General features: G+C 38.5%; 1 protein-coding gene across 1 annotated transcript in view; it reads right to left on the minus strand.

The window, feature by feature from the left end:
• Positions 1-424: 424 nt before the first annotated feature.
• Positions 425-17,238, minus strand: part of LOC126249797 (rhythmically expressed gene 5 protein) — a 208,695-nt gene continuing 191,881 nt past the window's right edge. The window contains exons 5-6 of the mRNA XM_049951485.1: positions 9,054-9,197; positions 425-1,494 (exon numbers count right to left, since the gene is read on the minus strand). Of these exons, the coding sequence (XP_049807442.1) occupies positions 1,388-1,494; positions 9,054-9,197 (251 nt within the window). The 3' untranslated portion in view covers positions 425-1,387. The remainder of the gene's footprint in view (positions 1,495-9,053; positions 9,198-17,238) is intronic.

A 17,238-nucleotide genomic window follows, 5' to 3' on the forward strand; every position in this document is an offset into this window, starting at 1 on the left:
CTTCCACTATTTGTTGTATATATATGGCCACACCACTGAAGCATTAAGTACTAAGTAAAAAGTGCCATGGGGCAGACAATATACTTAAAGTGATGCCTATGCCAGTCTGCAACCATTCCATGATACTAATCTAAAAGTAAGTGCTAACGAAATAATGTTATTGGTGTTATTGGCACTTTGTTGTATGGGAGGAAGGAAATGATCTTCAGGTGCACTACATTACAATTTAGAGACCAATATGTAGTGTTTGTGAATGCCACTCCTGGAAGATCTTCACTATGTCTTTGGTTTGTATTTAAAGACTATTGGTTGTAATACATCAGTACATTTAATTTTGATTCAATGACTAATTTTATCTTTATTAAATAAATAAATATAATAAATTAAAACAATCATTTTGTACAGACACAAAGATTTCTATTGCTTTAAGCAAAAACTTCCTTGCTAATTTACAGAGAAAGACTTAGCTAACACATGTTGGTACTGAATTTTGCTTCAAAATTATAATTCACTACATTTTAAGGTCTCACCTCATGCTGAGTTATCTTGTATTTAGACATAATAATTTACTACATTTGAACATAAATGATCATTATCTGGGAAAGTAATTTTTATTTAAATAACAGTAATAAGTAAATAAATAATGACAAAATAAATAATAATAATAATAATAATACACCTACAGTTTACAAACTAACAGATGGCATGTAGCACAGTATGTTACAAGGTCATTACAAATCTGTTTAAAAGATCAGTCAGATGCAAACTTTTGGAGCATAAAATGTTTTGTTGTGGGTCTGAACTTGTAATATATACCGTGTGTGTGTGTGTGTGTGTGTGTGTGTGTGTGTGTGTGTGTGTGTGTGTGTGTGTGTAACCAAAATCTCTACTTATCAGAATGTTGCACTACCAACAGAAGTACTCAGCAGTTAGTACAATAATCCCAACAAAAAGCAGAGAACCAATCTGTGTCATAGTCCAGCCCATAGTTTCATCTTACCAATACAGTTCATGTTCCTTGCACCTCAAACAGTGATAAGGTATAACAAATTTGGTGTCTGTTAGATTAAAACCAGTACTGTGTATTGCTGATAATTATGGATAAGTATGGCCAGGTCAGTAATGTAAATAAAATAAAAGATGTAAACACAAATATTAACTACCTTTAGCTATTTCTTTCACACTTTTCTTGAGTAATTTATGTAATAATGCCAAAACTTTTATTGTAACAGGTTTCTTATAGCTCAGCTCATTTTTATAGTAGTGCTGCATCACTACAGTTTTCTGTGAAACTAAAATAACAGTGTCCTGGCTTTGTGGAACTGTGACTTCACTGTCTAGCTCTTTTTATAAAACAATGAAATCACTTTTATTGTTGGACTGATGATTATGAAGATTTTTTCAGTATGTCTTCTGGTGGAGGTGAGTACTGATACTGCATGAGCTTCATTTCCTCAGCATCTTCATCCCTCACTATGGGAAACTGCTGCTCACCTGTAAAACAAAGCAGAGTACCAAATGGAGAATGGAATAGCTTGTCAGCAATTTATAAGCAAGAGACATACACAGTTCATGTAATGCTGTACGCAAAAGCAACTTTTCTGAGTATTGCCTATTTGTTGATGTAAGTTAGACGTCATGTCCTGTTTCTGTAAGATGGTTCACTGATTATTGTTCATACTTACTGGACCATATAGTACAATGGTCACAACACTGGCCTCATTCAGGAGGAATAGGGTTCACTTTCCCACTGAGTTCAGATTTACATTTTACAAGGCTTCAGAGTATTTTGGTTTACATGAAAATTTTGATGTGTGCATTTACATGGCAACAGTACTATCTTGAACTGAGAAGGTCTGTACTATAGCACAGTTGTGATACATTCAAACTGGGATATGGATTCCTTAGTATCTTAACATGACTAAGTGTTATTCACAAGAGTTAAAAAGCTATAAATATAATTTTAATGTCTCATAAAATGAAACATTGAGATAATTCATGTGCTTTATTTCTTGTCTTGAGATTATTGGTACTTTTTTGTTACAATTTCTGTTTCTTGATGAGAAAAAGATAAATCCAGGTTATGATCAGCAAGGTTTTTGGTACTACTTCGACTCCTCCACTTCAAATTCCTCAAAGTACTGTATGCTTACAATAATCTAAACTAACTCTTGTATAAAAAAAACTTGCTGAGATTATCCTTTTATTACACAATTTTAGGATCTACAGGGTGTTACAAAAAGGTACGGCCAAACTTTCAGGAAACATTCCTCACACACAAAGAAAGAAAATATGTTATGTGAACATGTGTCCGGAAACGCTTACTTTCCAATATTAGAGCTCATTTTATTACTTCTCTTCAAATCACATTAATCATGGAATGGAAACACACAGCAACAGAACGTACCAGCGTGACTTCAAACACTTTGTTACAGGAAATGTTCAAAATGTCCTCCGTTAGCGAGGGTACATGCATCCACCCTCCGTCGCATGGAATCCCTGATGCGCTGATGCAGCCCTGGAGAATGGCGTATTGTATCACAGCCGTCCACAATACGAGCACGAAGAGTCTCTACATTTGGTACTGGGGTTGCGTAGACAAGAGCTTTCAAATGCCCCCTTAAATGAAATTCAAGAGGGTTGAGGTCAGGAGAGCGTGGAGGCCATGGAATTGATCCGCCTCTACCAATCCATCGGTCACCGAATCTGTTGTTGAGAAGCGTACGACTGAAATGTGCAGGAGCTCCATCATGCATGAACCACATGTTGTGTCGTACTTGTAAAGGCACATGTTCTAGCAGCACAGGTAGAGTATCCCGTATGAAATCATGATAACGTGCTCCATTGAGCGTAGGTGGAAGAACATGGGGCCCAATCAAGACATCACAAACAATGCCTGCCCAAACGTTCACAGAAAATCTGTGTTGATGAGCTGTTTGCACAATTGCACTACCACCGAAGTCAACATTACCTTCCTTCAATATTGAGCAAAATGGCGGTGAATCGAGGAAGTACATTACATATTGACGAAACTAAAATGAGCTCTAACATGGAAATTAAGCGTTTCCGGACACATGTCCACATAACATCTTTTCTTTATTTGTGTGTGAGGAATGTTTCCTGAAACTTTGGCCGTACCTTTTTGTAACACCCTGTATACATATGTGCTTCTAATACCTACTTATAGCAAGGTACTTTACTTGCTTGAGAATTTTTCAGCATCTCTAGCAGCACTTTGTGATATCAGTTTCATTCTTCTATCTTTCTTCTATGAACTTCATGTGAACTTTTATTTGCCTTGGAAAACAATGAAGCTATCATTCAATAATATGTAACAAAGTTGATGTCATTTTGTCTACAGCTTATTTTAAGCAGAAACTTGGTGGAGTTCAGTACTCAACTAAAGCACTCTTTCTGTAAACAGCTGTCAATTTATTTTATTCACATTACTATATGTTATTTTAAAGTATCATATGCCTCAATTTCATCTACTATAACAGTTTGCTTCCATGAACATGTCTACAGTACCAGTATATCACTGATTTAAGAAATTATGAATCCTACAAACCGTATTAAGAAAACCAGAAGTACTGACTGTTACATCCTTTTATATATTTAGTTGCTTGGTGCATATGAAGGAAAACCTACTGCCATAACCATGACACACAGCATGGGCAGAAGATTTACATCCCACCATAGGACTTAAATAAATATATAATAATGATACATATATAGGGATACAGTTATTTAACATGCTACCACCTTAAGCGTGAAATATGTCGCTGAGTACCTTCAGTAACACTACACAAAGACAGTTTAAGCAAAAAGCGTTTTACACTATAGAAAAATTTTTAACATGTTTTAAAAATGATATTTTGTATTAAACCTCATATGTCTCCAGTTGTTATATCAGTGATATGTTTTATTTCTACTGATTTTGTAATAGTATATCCTAATATCTGATTATTAATGTGCGTACTGTCTAGAAATGTATTCCACTACACCATTTGTATTTCTCAGTTATTACATATGCTAGATATAACTCATTTATGAGTCAACACCAACAGCATGTGCAGTGCTCAATGATAAATAAATAAAAAAATAAAAAAGTATTAAAACTGCTGTAAAATGATAGCCTTAGGAAAATATTTGTGTAAATTCTTTAAATGATTTTTCTTTGGATTTTTGTTCATGAATAGATCACCTCCTTGACATAAATTTAAATGGAATTATTATGAGCATAGCATTCACTGCTATGATCATTTTCTGCAGCCCACCTCTGACCATAATATGTTGTAGCTCATGAGTTGCTAAGACAGTCAATAACTGGGAATGCAAGTCAGAAACAAAATAAGGAAGAGCAGTTCACACAGTCTGTGAATTCAAAAAACACAAACTAGCCTCCAAGTAGCAATACTCACATCTAGTGGCACAAGGCTACAGAAAGGTCTTTGGTTTACAGGTGATGAGGTGATAAAGAACTAAATTCAAAAAGTTAGTCACTCTAATGTAATTGTAATACTGACTTCTCTTTACTTCACCGAGATTAGTTAGTCTTCATTAAAGTTACAACACACATGAACTGCATATAAACATCTGCCTTGAAGATAGGTTTGTGTGAAAATATAAGAAACAGAACTTTTGTGAGAAAAGAGCCTTGTGTGTCTTGCCTCCCACTCTGAAGAAGAGATATGTTTAACACAACAGTAGCTGTCAAATACTTGCAACGTATTTCCAATATTTGGAATGTAGCCAGTAGCCCAAATACTTCCATAATCATTCAGCTAAAAACCTAAATATGGAAAAACACATTCTTTTTACTTGTCTGTGGGGTATTAATCATGATAGGAGTTGCTTAGCATTAGTTTTTTCTGTAATCACAGTAGTTGTTTTGATGACAGACCATATAAAGCTTTGCTGCATTTACTCCCCTTCCTACTCCAAACAATGGCAACAGAAAGGGACATCAGTTGAAATACTGAAGAATAAAATTGAACAGAAGCACTCCCTACTTTCTTTCAGAATCAGGCTGAGCTACTGAATGTAAGTAAACAAAATAAACTCAGTCAATCTAAATGTCAGGTTACACACCACAGAGTTCTGCTACCTACTCTTGGTTCTATGGGTGCAGTATGCTTTTGTTTTCAAATGATCTGTGAACTTGTTTACGTAGCAATATAAACAGGAAGCTTAACGAAGACTCAGAACCCTGGAGTAATTTTGCATTTCCACACAAAGCACTTCCAGAGGTGAAAATAGGCTATAGAGCATAAAAGATTGATTCTGGTAATACACAAATCCATAAAAGGTTTTCAGATAAGTAAAAAAACTAAATGGGATAGGAATAAGTGGTAAAAGTGTGTGCCAGATATCTGTGATGTTGTTATTTGTAATAAATAATTTCCTATTTCTAAGTGTTTTCTGTGAAATGTAATGGACACCCTGTCTAACACATTTGGATCTGACAAGTTTTATGTACAGAGGTTTCCGTGGTTATACATTAAGAAATTTCCTTGCAACAGTACTTATGTTAAAATTCTGTTTACTATGTGTTTGCAGTGATACATTATAATGGTCATGGAGAAAAAGTTGGATCTTCTGATATCATATTATTTTATTAATTGTGTTTAGCTATTGATAATAGCAATAGCTGTCTTTATTTCAAGAAAATTATTGAAATTCCAAAGCCGGAATGAGAGTGAAAATGGCCAAAACTTTCGAAAGAAAAGATAGTTCCATATTTAAGTGTTAAGTAATGTGCAAAAATGGTGAATTTCAACAATTTAGATATGATATGTTTTCAAACTTGAATGGTGTGAAATGAGTGTGGAATGTTTGTTGCTTACCTGCTTAATATGTGAGGTTTTGAGCTAACTTTTGACAGATCATTAAGCCATGCAATATATAAGCAACGTTGTACATTGAAAAGTAGATACAATTGTTTCACTAGGTACTTCACCAGTTTCACAATATGTGGCAAATACAATTTGCTTTTCTTCCATCAGATTTCAAAAAAACAAACAATGGAAAAGCCAGGATGGAATGTAACAATATTATGAAAATGAAAGTTGCTACTAACCATATAGTGGAGATGCTGAGTTGCAGATAGGCACAACAAAAAGACTGTCCCAAATAAAGCTTTTGGCCATTAAGGCCTTCGTCAACAATAGATGTAGACACACATGCACACACACACACACACACACATGACTGCAGTCACAGGCAATTGAAAGCACACTGTGATTTAAGTTGCATGTGGCTGCAGTCTTATGTGTGAGTTGCATTTGCATGTGTTTTGATGTTTGTACTTGTGTGTCTATGTCTATTGTTGACGAATGCCCTAATGGCCAAAAGCTTTATTTGTGACAGTCTTTTTGTTGCGCCTATCTGCAACTCAGCATCTCCACTCTATGGTGCGTAGCAACTTTTCTTTTCATAATATTGTTACGCTCCATCCTTTTCATAATACTGTTAGATTTCAAAAACCTCATAAGTATTAGTATGCTACATATTTTGACTTTATATCACTTGCTTTTAACCATCTATTTAATCCCTTACTATCCATTCAGTGAAGAGATGTAGTGAGGTGATCATATGCCCCTGGCAGAAGTGCCACAGCTGTTGGTTAGAAACCATTTCTTTATGTTACTACTTGGACAAAAAGACACTGTAGAAACAACAATGCCACAACAGTGTGTATTTACAATTGTAGACCAAGGAAAAGGCTTTTTCTAGTAGGCAAAAGATACAAACACGAGGGCAGGAGAACTTGCATAACTCTCCCGGTTAATTCTTAAGTGGTCTTTCTTCTTTGTTTCTTATTGTTAATCAGTTTCTCCATCCCCTCTGTGCCTAGACCCTTGGTGGGGGCTACCTTGCCACTCCTTTGGTACAGACCTGGTTTAGTGCATATTTAAGCCTTGTTTTGATTGTTTCCCTTCCCTCTTCCAGCACCATGTTATAGCTGGACTAGTATTTGCAGAGAAAGACTATCTTTTACAGTGATGTATCTATTGTTTCTCATCTCTCACTTATTTGCAAATGTTAATGTATATAATATATTATAAGCTGTTTTAAGTTTCTCTTCTTGTGCACTGAACTCTGTACAGTAAATGTACATTTTAAAATTTGTGTAACACAACAGAAGTATACTAAGATCTATTTAATTATGAACAAATGTTGTTCTCTGACACTTTTTTAAAAATAGAATTTTCTTTTTATATCATCCACCTGATGTTCAGAGCTGAGCTTAGGAGAAATCACATTTTCTTAGATTGATGATATACACTATGTGATCAAAAGTATCCAGACACCTGGCTGGAAATGACTTACAAGTTTGTGGCACCCTCCATCGGTAATGCTGGAATTCAATACGGTGTTGGCCCACCCTTAGCCTTGATGACAGCTTCCACTCTCACAGGCATACGTTGAATCAGAAGTTGGAAGGTTTATTGGGGAATGGCAACGCATTCGTCACGTAGTGCTGCACTGAGGAGAGGTATCGATGTCGGTTGGTGAGGCCTGTATGAAGTCAATGTTCCAAAACATCTCAGAGGTGTTCTATACAATTCAGGTCAGGACTCTGTGGAGGCCAGTCCATTTCAGGGATGTGATTGTTGTGTAACTACTCTGCCATGCGCCGTGCATTATGAAAAGGTGCTCGATCATGTTGAAAGGTGCAATTGCCATCCCCGAACTACTCTTCAACAGTGGGAAGCAAGAAGGTGCTTAAAACATCAATGTAGGCCTGTTGTGTGATAGTGCCACGCAAAACAACAAGGGGTGAAAGCCCCCTCGATGAAAAACACGACCACACCATAACACCATCACCTCTGAATTTTACTGTTAGCACTACACACGTTCACCGAGCATTCGCCATACCCACACCCTGCCATCAGATTGCCACATTGTGTACTGTGATTCGTCACTTCACACAATGTTTTTCCACTGTTCAATCATCCAGTGTTTATGCTCCTTATACCAGGCATCATTTGGCATTTACCGGCAGGATGTGTGACTTATGAGCAGCCGCTCAACCATGAAATCCAAGTTCTCTCACCTCCTGCCTAACTGTCCTAGTACTTGTAGTGGATCCTCACGCAGTTTGGAATTCCTGTATGATGGTCTGGATAGATGTCTACCTATTACACATTAGGACCCTCTTCAACTGTCGGCGGACTCTGTCAGTCAACAGATGAGGTCAGCCTGAACGCTTTTATGCTGCACATGCTACTTCACATTTCCACTTCAGTATCACATTGGAAACAGTGGGCCTAGGGATGTTTAGGAGTGTGGAAATCTTGGGTACAGACTTAGGACACAAGTGAAACCCCATAACCTGACCACGTTCAAAGTCCATGAGTTCCACGGAGGGGTCCATTCTGCTCTCTCATGACGTCCAATGACTACTGAGGTCGCTAATATGGAGTATCTGGCTGTAGATGGCAGCACAATGCACCTAATTTGGTTGGTTGGTTGGTTTGGGGAAGGAGACCAGACAGCGTGGTCATCGGTCTCATCAGATTAGGGAAGGATTGGGAAGGAAGTCGGCCGTGCCCTTTCAGAGGAACCATCCCGGCATTTGCCTGGAGTGATTTAGGGAAATCACGGAAAACCTAAATCAGGATGGCCGGACGCGGGATTGAACCGTCGTCCTCCCGAATGCGAGTCCAGTGTGCACCTAATTTGAAAACCATTTGTTTTTGGGGGTGTCCGGATACTTTTGATGACATAGTGTACATTGCGAAGCAACACTTTTCTGCATTTGCCTTAGATACCTACAATAAAGATTATTAAGTAAATGAAAACTTTCTGTCTATAGGCTCCTATTGTGGTTTAGTGTTGGAGTGTGTTGCAGAATATAAAATATTTCCAGCCTTTCATGTGAGTGGCACAGACAGTTTTCTGATATGTGAAGTATGGTAAGTGTGTGTACAACAATATTACTCTATCACTTTACTTTTCAGCTTAACAAGTCAATAACCTGTGAATTATTGTGCATTGATATAATGTAACAAAACAGAGTTCATCTCATTTCTGAGGAAAAACTGTACCTGGAACTGGATTCCCATCAGGCAGCAGTTTCATGACCATTGGACCCATGAGGTATCCCTGTGATTCAGTGGGCAGATACTGATGAACATTAGTTGAGGCAGCTCCTTGGGAACCTATGTTTCCATCATCACTTTCGTTGTGCTCTACAAAACAATATATGTTTTATTATCATTTGAAAATACAATTCATGTGTAATCAGGTAAGGAAATTACCTAATATATTAAATGTTTGCTTCCCTTCATCTCTGTAATGTTTAGACATTGTACTTTCTGATCACACAGTTTATTTTAATAACTTCATCAGTGTTATGAATAATTTTAGACTAACTTCTACAGGCATGCTATTAGCCATTTGAAGTAATAGAACATACACTTTCAGGTAATCAAATCTACATTTACATATCATGATTAGCATATGTGAGTTGCATAAAGGTTCCAGTTTTAGAGAGATGTTAATAATTACATACACATCTCAGTAATAATGTTTTGATACAAGAAAAGTTCATTTTATGTATAAATGAAAACCATGAGCAACATTTGCCATTTTATTTGTGTGTGTGTGTGTGTGTGTGTGTGTGTGTGTGTGTGTGTGTGTGTGTGTGTGTGTGTGTGTGTGTGTCATGCACACACTATAATGTTTGTCTCTATGATCTATCAATAAGATTTACACCAAGTATAAGATTTACACTGAGCAAAATGACTATTACTGAGACAGATTTTATTTTGTATCACAGGGTACTTGCAGTGCCATTACTAGCAGCATATGTAAACTATGACCAAAACCTGGACTGGAGTCATAGATTATTGGCTCAATTTTTGTTAACTTAAGTTGTCAAATGAAAAATATCGTAGTTTTGTATCTGGTGTGTTTTAACTCAAGACAGAGTCTTGTCAGAAGTAAAAACTACATTTCTTCTGTGGGCTACATAATGAATTGAAACTAACATACACTAATTTTTGTGGTATTTGACTCTTACGAAGAAATTCTTACCAGCTACAAAAAAGGGAACTGGTGTAGGAAGGAACAATATAAACGTAATGGTAACACTGGAGAAAAAAGCATAGAAGGGACAGCAATAAGAAGGTAAGAAAAGTCAATAGATCTGAAGAAACATGAGTTGTTAGAAAGAGAATCAGACATAACAACGCACTGACAGCCAAGGCTAAAATTTCAGAACATTGCAAATACTCAACTGTTTGTAACTATTATGTTGAAAATAAAAAGTTTAACTTGAAAGAAGTCACAGGGTGCACTTTTAAATCTATGCTAAGTGGTATCAAAGTTAAGGAGGGAGTGAGTTGGATTTGGACAAAATAAAATAAAGTAAAAAACAAAATTTCAAAGAGGTAGACAGGCACTTTTAAAGACACAGAGATAATGATCACTCAGCAGGTGTACAAAAAAGGGAAGGAGTAAAGTTTGTAGAGATTCCGAAAGATAAAGGTGTGTTACATATAAGATATAACTTACAGGTTTGGAAATGCAATTGACACATCTACATTTATAATGCACTTGTGTTGTTTATCTGTTTATGTGTGTGTGTGGGGGGGGGGGGGAGGGGGGGGGTAAAATGACCTAAATAGTGAAAATGTAGACGATACACATATGTTTCATATCACCTTCAGCAGCAATATATTGTGTTTCTGTTGATGACTGTGTCTACTAGCCACTCATTTTGAATGATAGCCCTCAGAGTTGTCAAGATACATCTATATTCTGTGAACCACTATTAAATGTGTTGTAGAGGATACATACCATTTTACTGCAAACTAAAGTTTCTTTCCATTTTAACAAGTGATAGTATATGGGAAGAAAGCTTGTTCTCCGTCTCTAATGATCGCGTTGTCGACGGGATGTTAAACGTTAATCTCCTCCTCCTCATCCTGAAGTTTTTTCATTTAGCAACCCGCAAAGCAAACAGGCTTGTGATAACTCATATTGGCCTTCTTTATACATGCTTAGGTGAGCTGTTAGTGCTATCTGAGGATTGCACATACTTCAGCAGAGTGGTAGAGGCCTTTTTTAAACTGTACCTGTCTCACTGTAACTGTATCAAGCAATGTTTGAACGACGGACAGGAGTTGGCAATGGTGCACCGTTCGGGTTTCTTGTGCAAAAAACACTGTTTTTGTGAGTGTTTTTTATTTTTATTTTATTTTTTAAGGCGTGCCGCTTATATGTTTCCAACATTTGCAAATCGGTTCAAATTTTGTAAGAAGGTAGATAAATACATGTAATTAATGATCGTCCTGTTGTTTTGCGAAAGCGTTATCCGTTGCCAAGATATAGGCAACATAATTCGAAACACAATAAAAAAAAACCTATACCGGATGAGTCGTCGCCCGAGTGAACAAAAATGTACGTCGGTTGCCAAGCTAGAATAGAAGGGAGAACCGATAGAGATACTCAAGGCACCCTCCGCCACACAGCGTCAGGTGGCTTGCGGAGTATGGATGTAGATGTAGATGTGGAATTTCAAAATTATGGTAGAGTGAAGGTTTGGAACCAGGATGAAAAATGCTCTTTTTATAGCACAAAAAGGCGAATACGTGCTGGGCAGAGTTAGGGATGTAAAAGAAGGGAACTAGCTTTCCGACTTATTCTGGAAGCTTTAAAGACAACGTCTTGACATATTCGCGTATTATTACGCAGTAAGTCGAAGCATCCCATTTTCTGTGCCAACCATTCAACCTTTGTGAACTCGTACTTCATTATCTCCAGATGAAGTACTGCTGCCGGCCGAAGTGGCCGTGCGGTTAAAGGCGCTGCAGTCTGGAACCGCCAGACCGCTACGGTCGCAGGTTCGAATCCTGCCTCGGGCATGGATGTTTGTGATGTCCTTAGGTTAGTTAGGTTTAACTAGTTCTAAGTTCTAGGGGACTAATGACCTCAGAAGTTGAGTCCCATAGTGCTCAGAGCCATTTTTTTGAAGTACTGCTGCATCAATACATCTGACATATCTGTCTCCAGGCATGATGTATCGTTCGTGTAGTCAGAAGCAGTTACATTTACAACATCGTCTTTCTCTACATTATTGTTTAGTTACTGACGCTTCACAATTTTTCCAAATCAGATTTGATATGGTTATATCTTTTATCAGATATCACTTCTTCGTAGATGATTACGTCGTTTATGGGAGGTCTGGGAACGCATCTAAATTAACCGCAAAATCATTGATACTCCCCGAGGTGCATTCCTAATTACTTGTGAACCTTGGCTGACGCTCCGTCTGAGACAACGTGCTACACTCCACACTACTGCCTCACCATCCAAACCTCCCAATACCCCCGCCTCGAACTGACAGGGAGTTTGCTCTCATCAGACATCGTGGTCGGTCGTTCGCTCTGTCAAGAAGTTACCAAACCAACTACAAATCTGGCAAGATATAACAGAGGACAGATGCAGAAGTAGTCTTGGAGTCACTTGATTACTCACGTCAGTCTTGCCACATGTTGCGTTTCCCTAGACTGTGTACCTTTTGGTATGGCTGTTTAGGTGATCAGGGTGTGTATTACAAAGATACCCCCTTTTATGGTTCCGTTTCTCAAAACTGATGACTGTAAGAAACGCAAATCGTGGAAGAAAACAACTGCTGGCTTTCAGACCCGTGCCACCACTGAACGCATTTCGACAAAGACTAACGAAATATTGGCTGCATATCAGCAACCTTGACGAGGAAGTGTAAAGTGAGTTCAATAGCATATGGTTCGCTGGAGCGGACTAAAAGAGCTAGAAATGTTTACGGAGAACCATTTCATTCTACCTCCTAATAAACCACAGCTTCATATTAACCACATGATAGACCAGGATGAAAAATGCTCCAATCATAGCATATAGGCAGAGTTATTGATGTAAAAGAAGGAAATTAGCGTTTCGTAAAATATTGAATTAGCTTTTCGACTTATCTGGCAGCTTCAAAGACATTTAAATCAAAACATCTTGACATATTCGCGCTTTTCTTCTTGTCAGTATTACTATCCTTGTCGTGTAATATAAAGCATCGTGTCAAATAAAGTAACATGATACGTGGTGAGGTTTCTCCCCGCGCCCCCCTCACTCAGGAGCAAATCCTCCCTCCCCCCGAAATTTTATCCTGCCAGAAAAACGTTTTGGCTATTACACGTATGCTCCTCAGCCACATGATATCATATACTGTTTACTGCGGCTGGCGAATCTACTGAATTTTGGACGCGGAATCAGGGACTTCAGCCTATAGATGGCAACATGCAAGATTACCAACACCTTGCAGCTAAGAGCGGTCACTGCCCTAGGGAAGTAGAGTTAACTGCATAACAATGCGTGAATATGTCAAGACGTTGTCTTTGAAGCTGCCAGAATAAGTCGAAAAGCTAGTTCCCTTCTTTTGCATCCCTAACTCTACCCAGGACATATTCACCTTTTCTGTGCTATAATAGGAGCATTTCTCATCCTGGTTCCAAGCCTTCACTCTACCATAATTTTGATATTAGACCGCCATAGCTTGGCAACCGACGTACATTTTTGTTCACTCGGGCGACGACTCATCCGGTATAGAATTTTTTATTGTCTTTAGAATCGTTGCTTATATCGTGGCAACGGATAAAGCTTTCACAAAACAGGGCGATCATTAATTACATGTATTTATCTACCTTCTTATAAAATTTGAAGCGATTTTTAAATGCTTGAAAAATATAAGCGGCACAAGTAAAAAAAAACGTATCGAAAACCGTGTTTTTTTTTTCACGAAAAACCCGAACGGTGCACCATTCCCAACTCCGGTTCGTCGTTCAAATATTGCTTGAAAGAGTTACAATAAGACAGATGGTTGAAAGGCTCTACAAGGGGCCACTCGTCCGCGCTAAATCAAGAGCTTTTTACCCATGTTCTTATCTCAAATAGGGACCGAGCACCAAGGTCCGCCCAAACCACGAATCTGCGCACGGCATCCTCATGTTACAACGCTTTCCCCAAAGTAACAGGCTATACGTTATTTTGTAACGAATCTTCCTAATAGACAATTATTTTTCTAGATAAAGACTCGTACCCGGTAAAGAAGTCACTTGGCTCGACCCGACACAGCTACAACTTTCCACTGCTGCTGAAATCAAATAATTGCACTATACTCGATGAGGTGCGACACTTGGTACTGGCTCTTCCTTCGGTGCGCTACGGCACTGTGGCACAGGGATTTAAATGTATACCAGGACTACAGACATGTACTCGCAAACAAATTAGTTACGTAACTTTATTTTTTGGAAGTGTTGATTAAAACATTGACTACCCCTTGTATTTCCTATCGAACCTCGACTGCTGCCGTGCACTAGAAGTAGCAAGTCGTCCACGTGGGATGACTGTTAACAGGTGATGTTTTATAGTATATCCAAAAGTTATAAGTTAACATCCAAGAATTAGTAACTGCATACAGAAGCATGGGGGCATCCCTTTGTAGTACGTTTGTTAACTGTTGAAGGCGGACTTGGCAGCGTCACGTGCCTGGATCATGCATTCATTGTTAAATCAGCTCATGTAAATTGTATCGCTCCACTGGCATGCCATTTGGACTTGGAATTCTGTCCTTTTCCGTTTTAGACGTGACCTCTCTCATCTCTACATCCATTTACGTCAATATAGCTGCTGAATTGTCACGAGGCGCAGTGAGGTTTTGTCTCAATTGCTTGTGATTTTAAGTGTCATCCTTCACTTTGTCATCTGGACTCTTTACAGCTTCTCGTCACTCGGCCCTCTATTTGGATTGTGGAGACAATAACATGGTATCCAATTTTCTTGATGATAGTATGTAGGGCATATCCATCGATCCGCTGCGAGTTTTCCACAAACGACCGTCTCTATTCACTAGCTCATATGGTAGACCTTATCTCTGATTTATACCGCTCTCAACTGCCTGAATTGCATCACATTCAGGTTCCTGTCATGAAGGCTTTCTTGAAATATGCTTCTCGCCTTTCAACTTCCCTACCAAACTCTATTAGTGCCTGTCACCAAGGTGTCATCTGTACTGTATAATGTTGTTTCTTCACTGGCAGAAGCTTTTCTATTGTCTTTTCGGTGCTTTATGCCAACTATTTCTCGCAGAATTAGTAAGAGTGGGGATTCGCAATCAGGGTAAAAAACTTGCAGTTTGCTTGTATAATTATTCCTCCCTCTTTGAAAAATCAACGCCATTTTTTTCAAAATTTTCCTAGATAGGCAGTATATTAATCAACTATGGTCGCTAGTTTCACTAGTTGTCTCTACTAAAGGAACTTCACAGTTTTGAAAGTTCTAAGCTAACGTCTGTATGGGTGTTTCCTCCCTGTTTGTTTTGGAAATCAGGCGAATTTCTAGACAAATTACGGCAATAAACTGTAAAAGCCTCTTCCAACTGAGCTGTGCCATCTCATTTTTGCTGTGCTACGGAATAGATTTGGCGTTTGCTTCAATGCAGATTGTAGTAAACTTACCATGCAGCACCTGTTCCGGTATATAATGATAATTTTTCATAATATTTGACGCACATTCTAATAATAAACCTCTTGGTTTCTTCAGTAGCATCTTCAACTACGGCGTACTCACCTCACAGCTTAACAATTTTATCTTCTTTTAATTTTCTTTTGCGTACTATTTCTGCCATCATTGAATATCTGTCTTTCGTTATCATCGCAGCTTCTGTAGGCATGCTAAGGATCCTTCGTTGCACTGAGTAAGATTCCTGCAGTCAGATCACATCATAGTTCTGTTCTTCCAATGACTTTCGTAGCTCTGGCAGACTCGTCACATCGTGCATCGGATTCATGTATGCCGTTCATAACGACTGAACAACAGATAATTCGTATGAGAGTATCTATTTGACTACGGTTTTGTATTGTGAAACGCCACAACGAACTAATTGTAAAGCTGTTCCAAATCAAATTTTTCCTCTCTTTTTTGTAAACTTCTCTAATTAAGTCTTTAGCTTTTCCTCGCTGGAGGAAAGTTAATTGTCCGTAAATGAATTGTGTTTGTTGATTCCAGAACGGAGACTATTATTAAATTTCTCATGGAATGTTTCACACGTATTAGATGTTTCAAAGTTGTTTTAACAGTAAACAGTTCTTTTAATATGGACAACCGGAGCATTTTATCATTGGTATCATGATTTTGCCGAGGATCTAGTCAAAAAGTTTGTTCTCACGGATTAAATTTACATTGTATGAGTAACAACATCCACTATCTGCTTCTCGTCGACAGTGCTGGATGTCAATTCAGCTGTGTTATTAATCTGGATGTCTACGTCAAATATTTGTCTCTCCCTAAGCATACACGGAGCTGTTTTAAATTTTGCAGCACACGGTCTAACCTGTAATTATTTAAATGAGGGTGTGTGCTTCGCGTATTTCCGTGGAGTATTGCTAGTTCGTTCTTCGGTTGAAATGCCGGTTCACTGCAACAAACACTCTGAACTGCTTCTGTTCAGTTAGATACAGGGTGTAATGGGTGTAAGTGGGGATATTCCTACTAAATAAATAAATGAGCGTTTGGCGTCATTGGCCGGGAGGCACCTTACGGGGCAGGCCTTATTACATTCGACGCCACACTGGGCGACCTGCGTGCCGGATGGGGATGAAATGATGATGAAGACAGCACAACACCCAGTCCCTGAGCGGAGAAAATCCACGACCCAGCCGGGAATCGAACCCGGGCCTGTAGGACGGCAATCCGTGACGCTGACCACTCAGATATCGGGGCGGACGATATTCCTACTGGTGACCGACAACGGTGTATTGCAAAACGTTTTATCAGTATTTAAGATATTTACAGGCTAATAATTATAGCAATTACAGGTCGTATGTTTCTAGGTTGGGTAGTACCTCCAAGTACATGTGGCTAGAGAGAGCCAATAATGCTTATTTTCCCCTGGGCAGCAGGTCTGGTGCTGCATTTGAATATGAGGACGCAAAACGGTTAGTCTATTCTGACAGGCGTAGTCCACTTAGCGGTGCAGTTACGACTGTGCGGAAAACAACAGGTCGTAACATTTCTGACACGTTTGTGGGAAGACTGTTCAATGCAGAAGAAAAACAACAGGAACCATTTGTAAAAATATCTGGACTTATATCCGTTACACAGGGCATTTTAAGTATCACAATCCGTTTGTTTTGCGGTTTATATTTTCCTTCTCTTATTTCAGGAAACACAGAAAACTGGGCATATTGTCCTGGGGCAGTT

This window comes from Schistocerca nitens, chromosome 3 (genome assembly GCF_023898315.1).
Source record: "Schistocerca nitens isolate TAMUIC-IGC-003100 chromosome 3, iqSchNite1.1, whole genome shotgun sequence".
NCBI lineage: Eukaryota > Metazoa > Arthropoda > Insecta > Orthoptera > Acrididae > Schistocerca > Schistocerca nitens.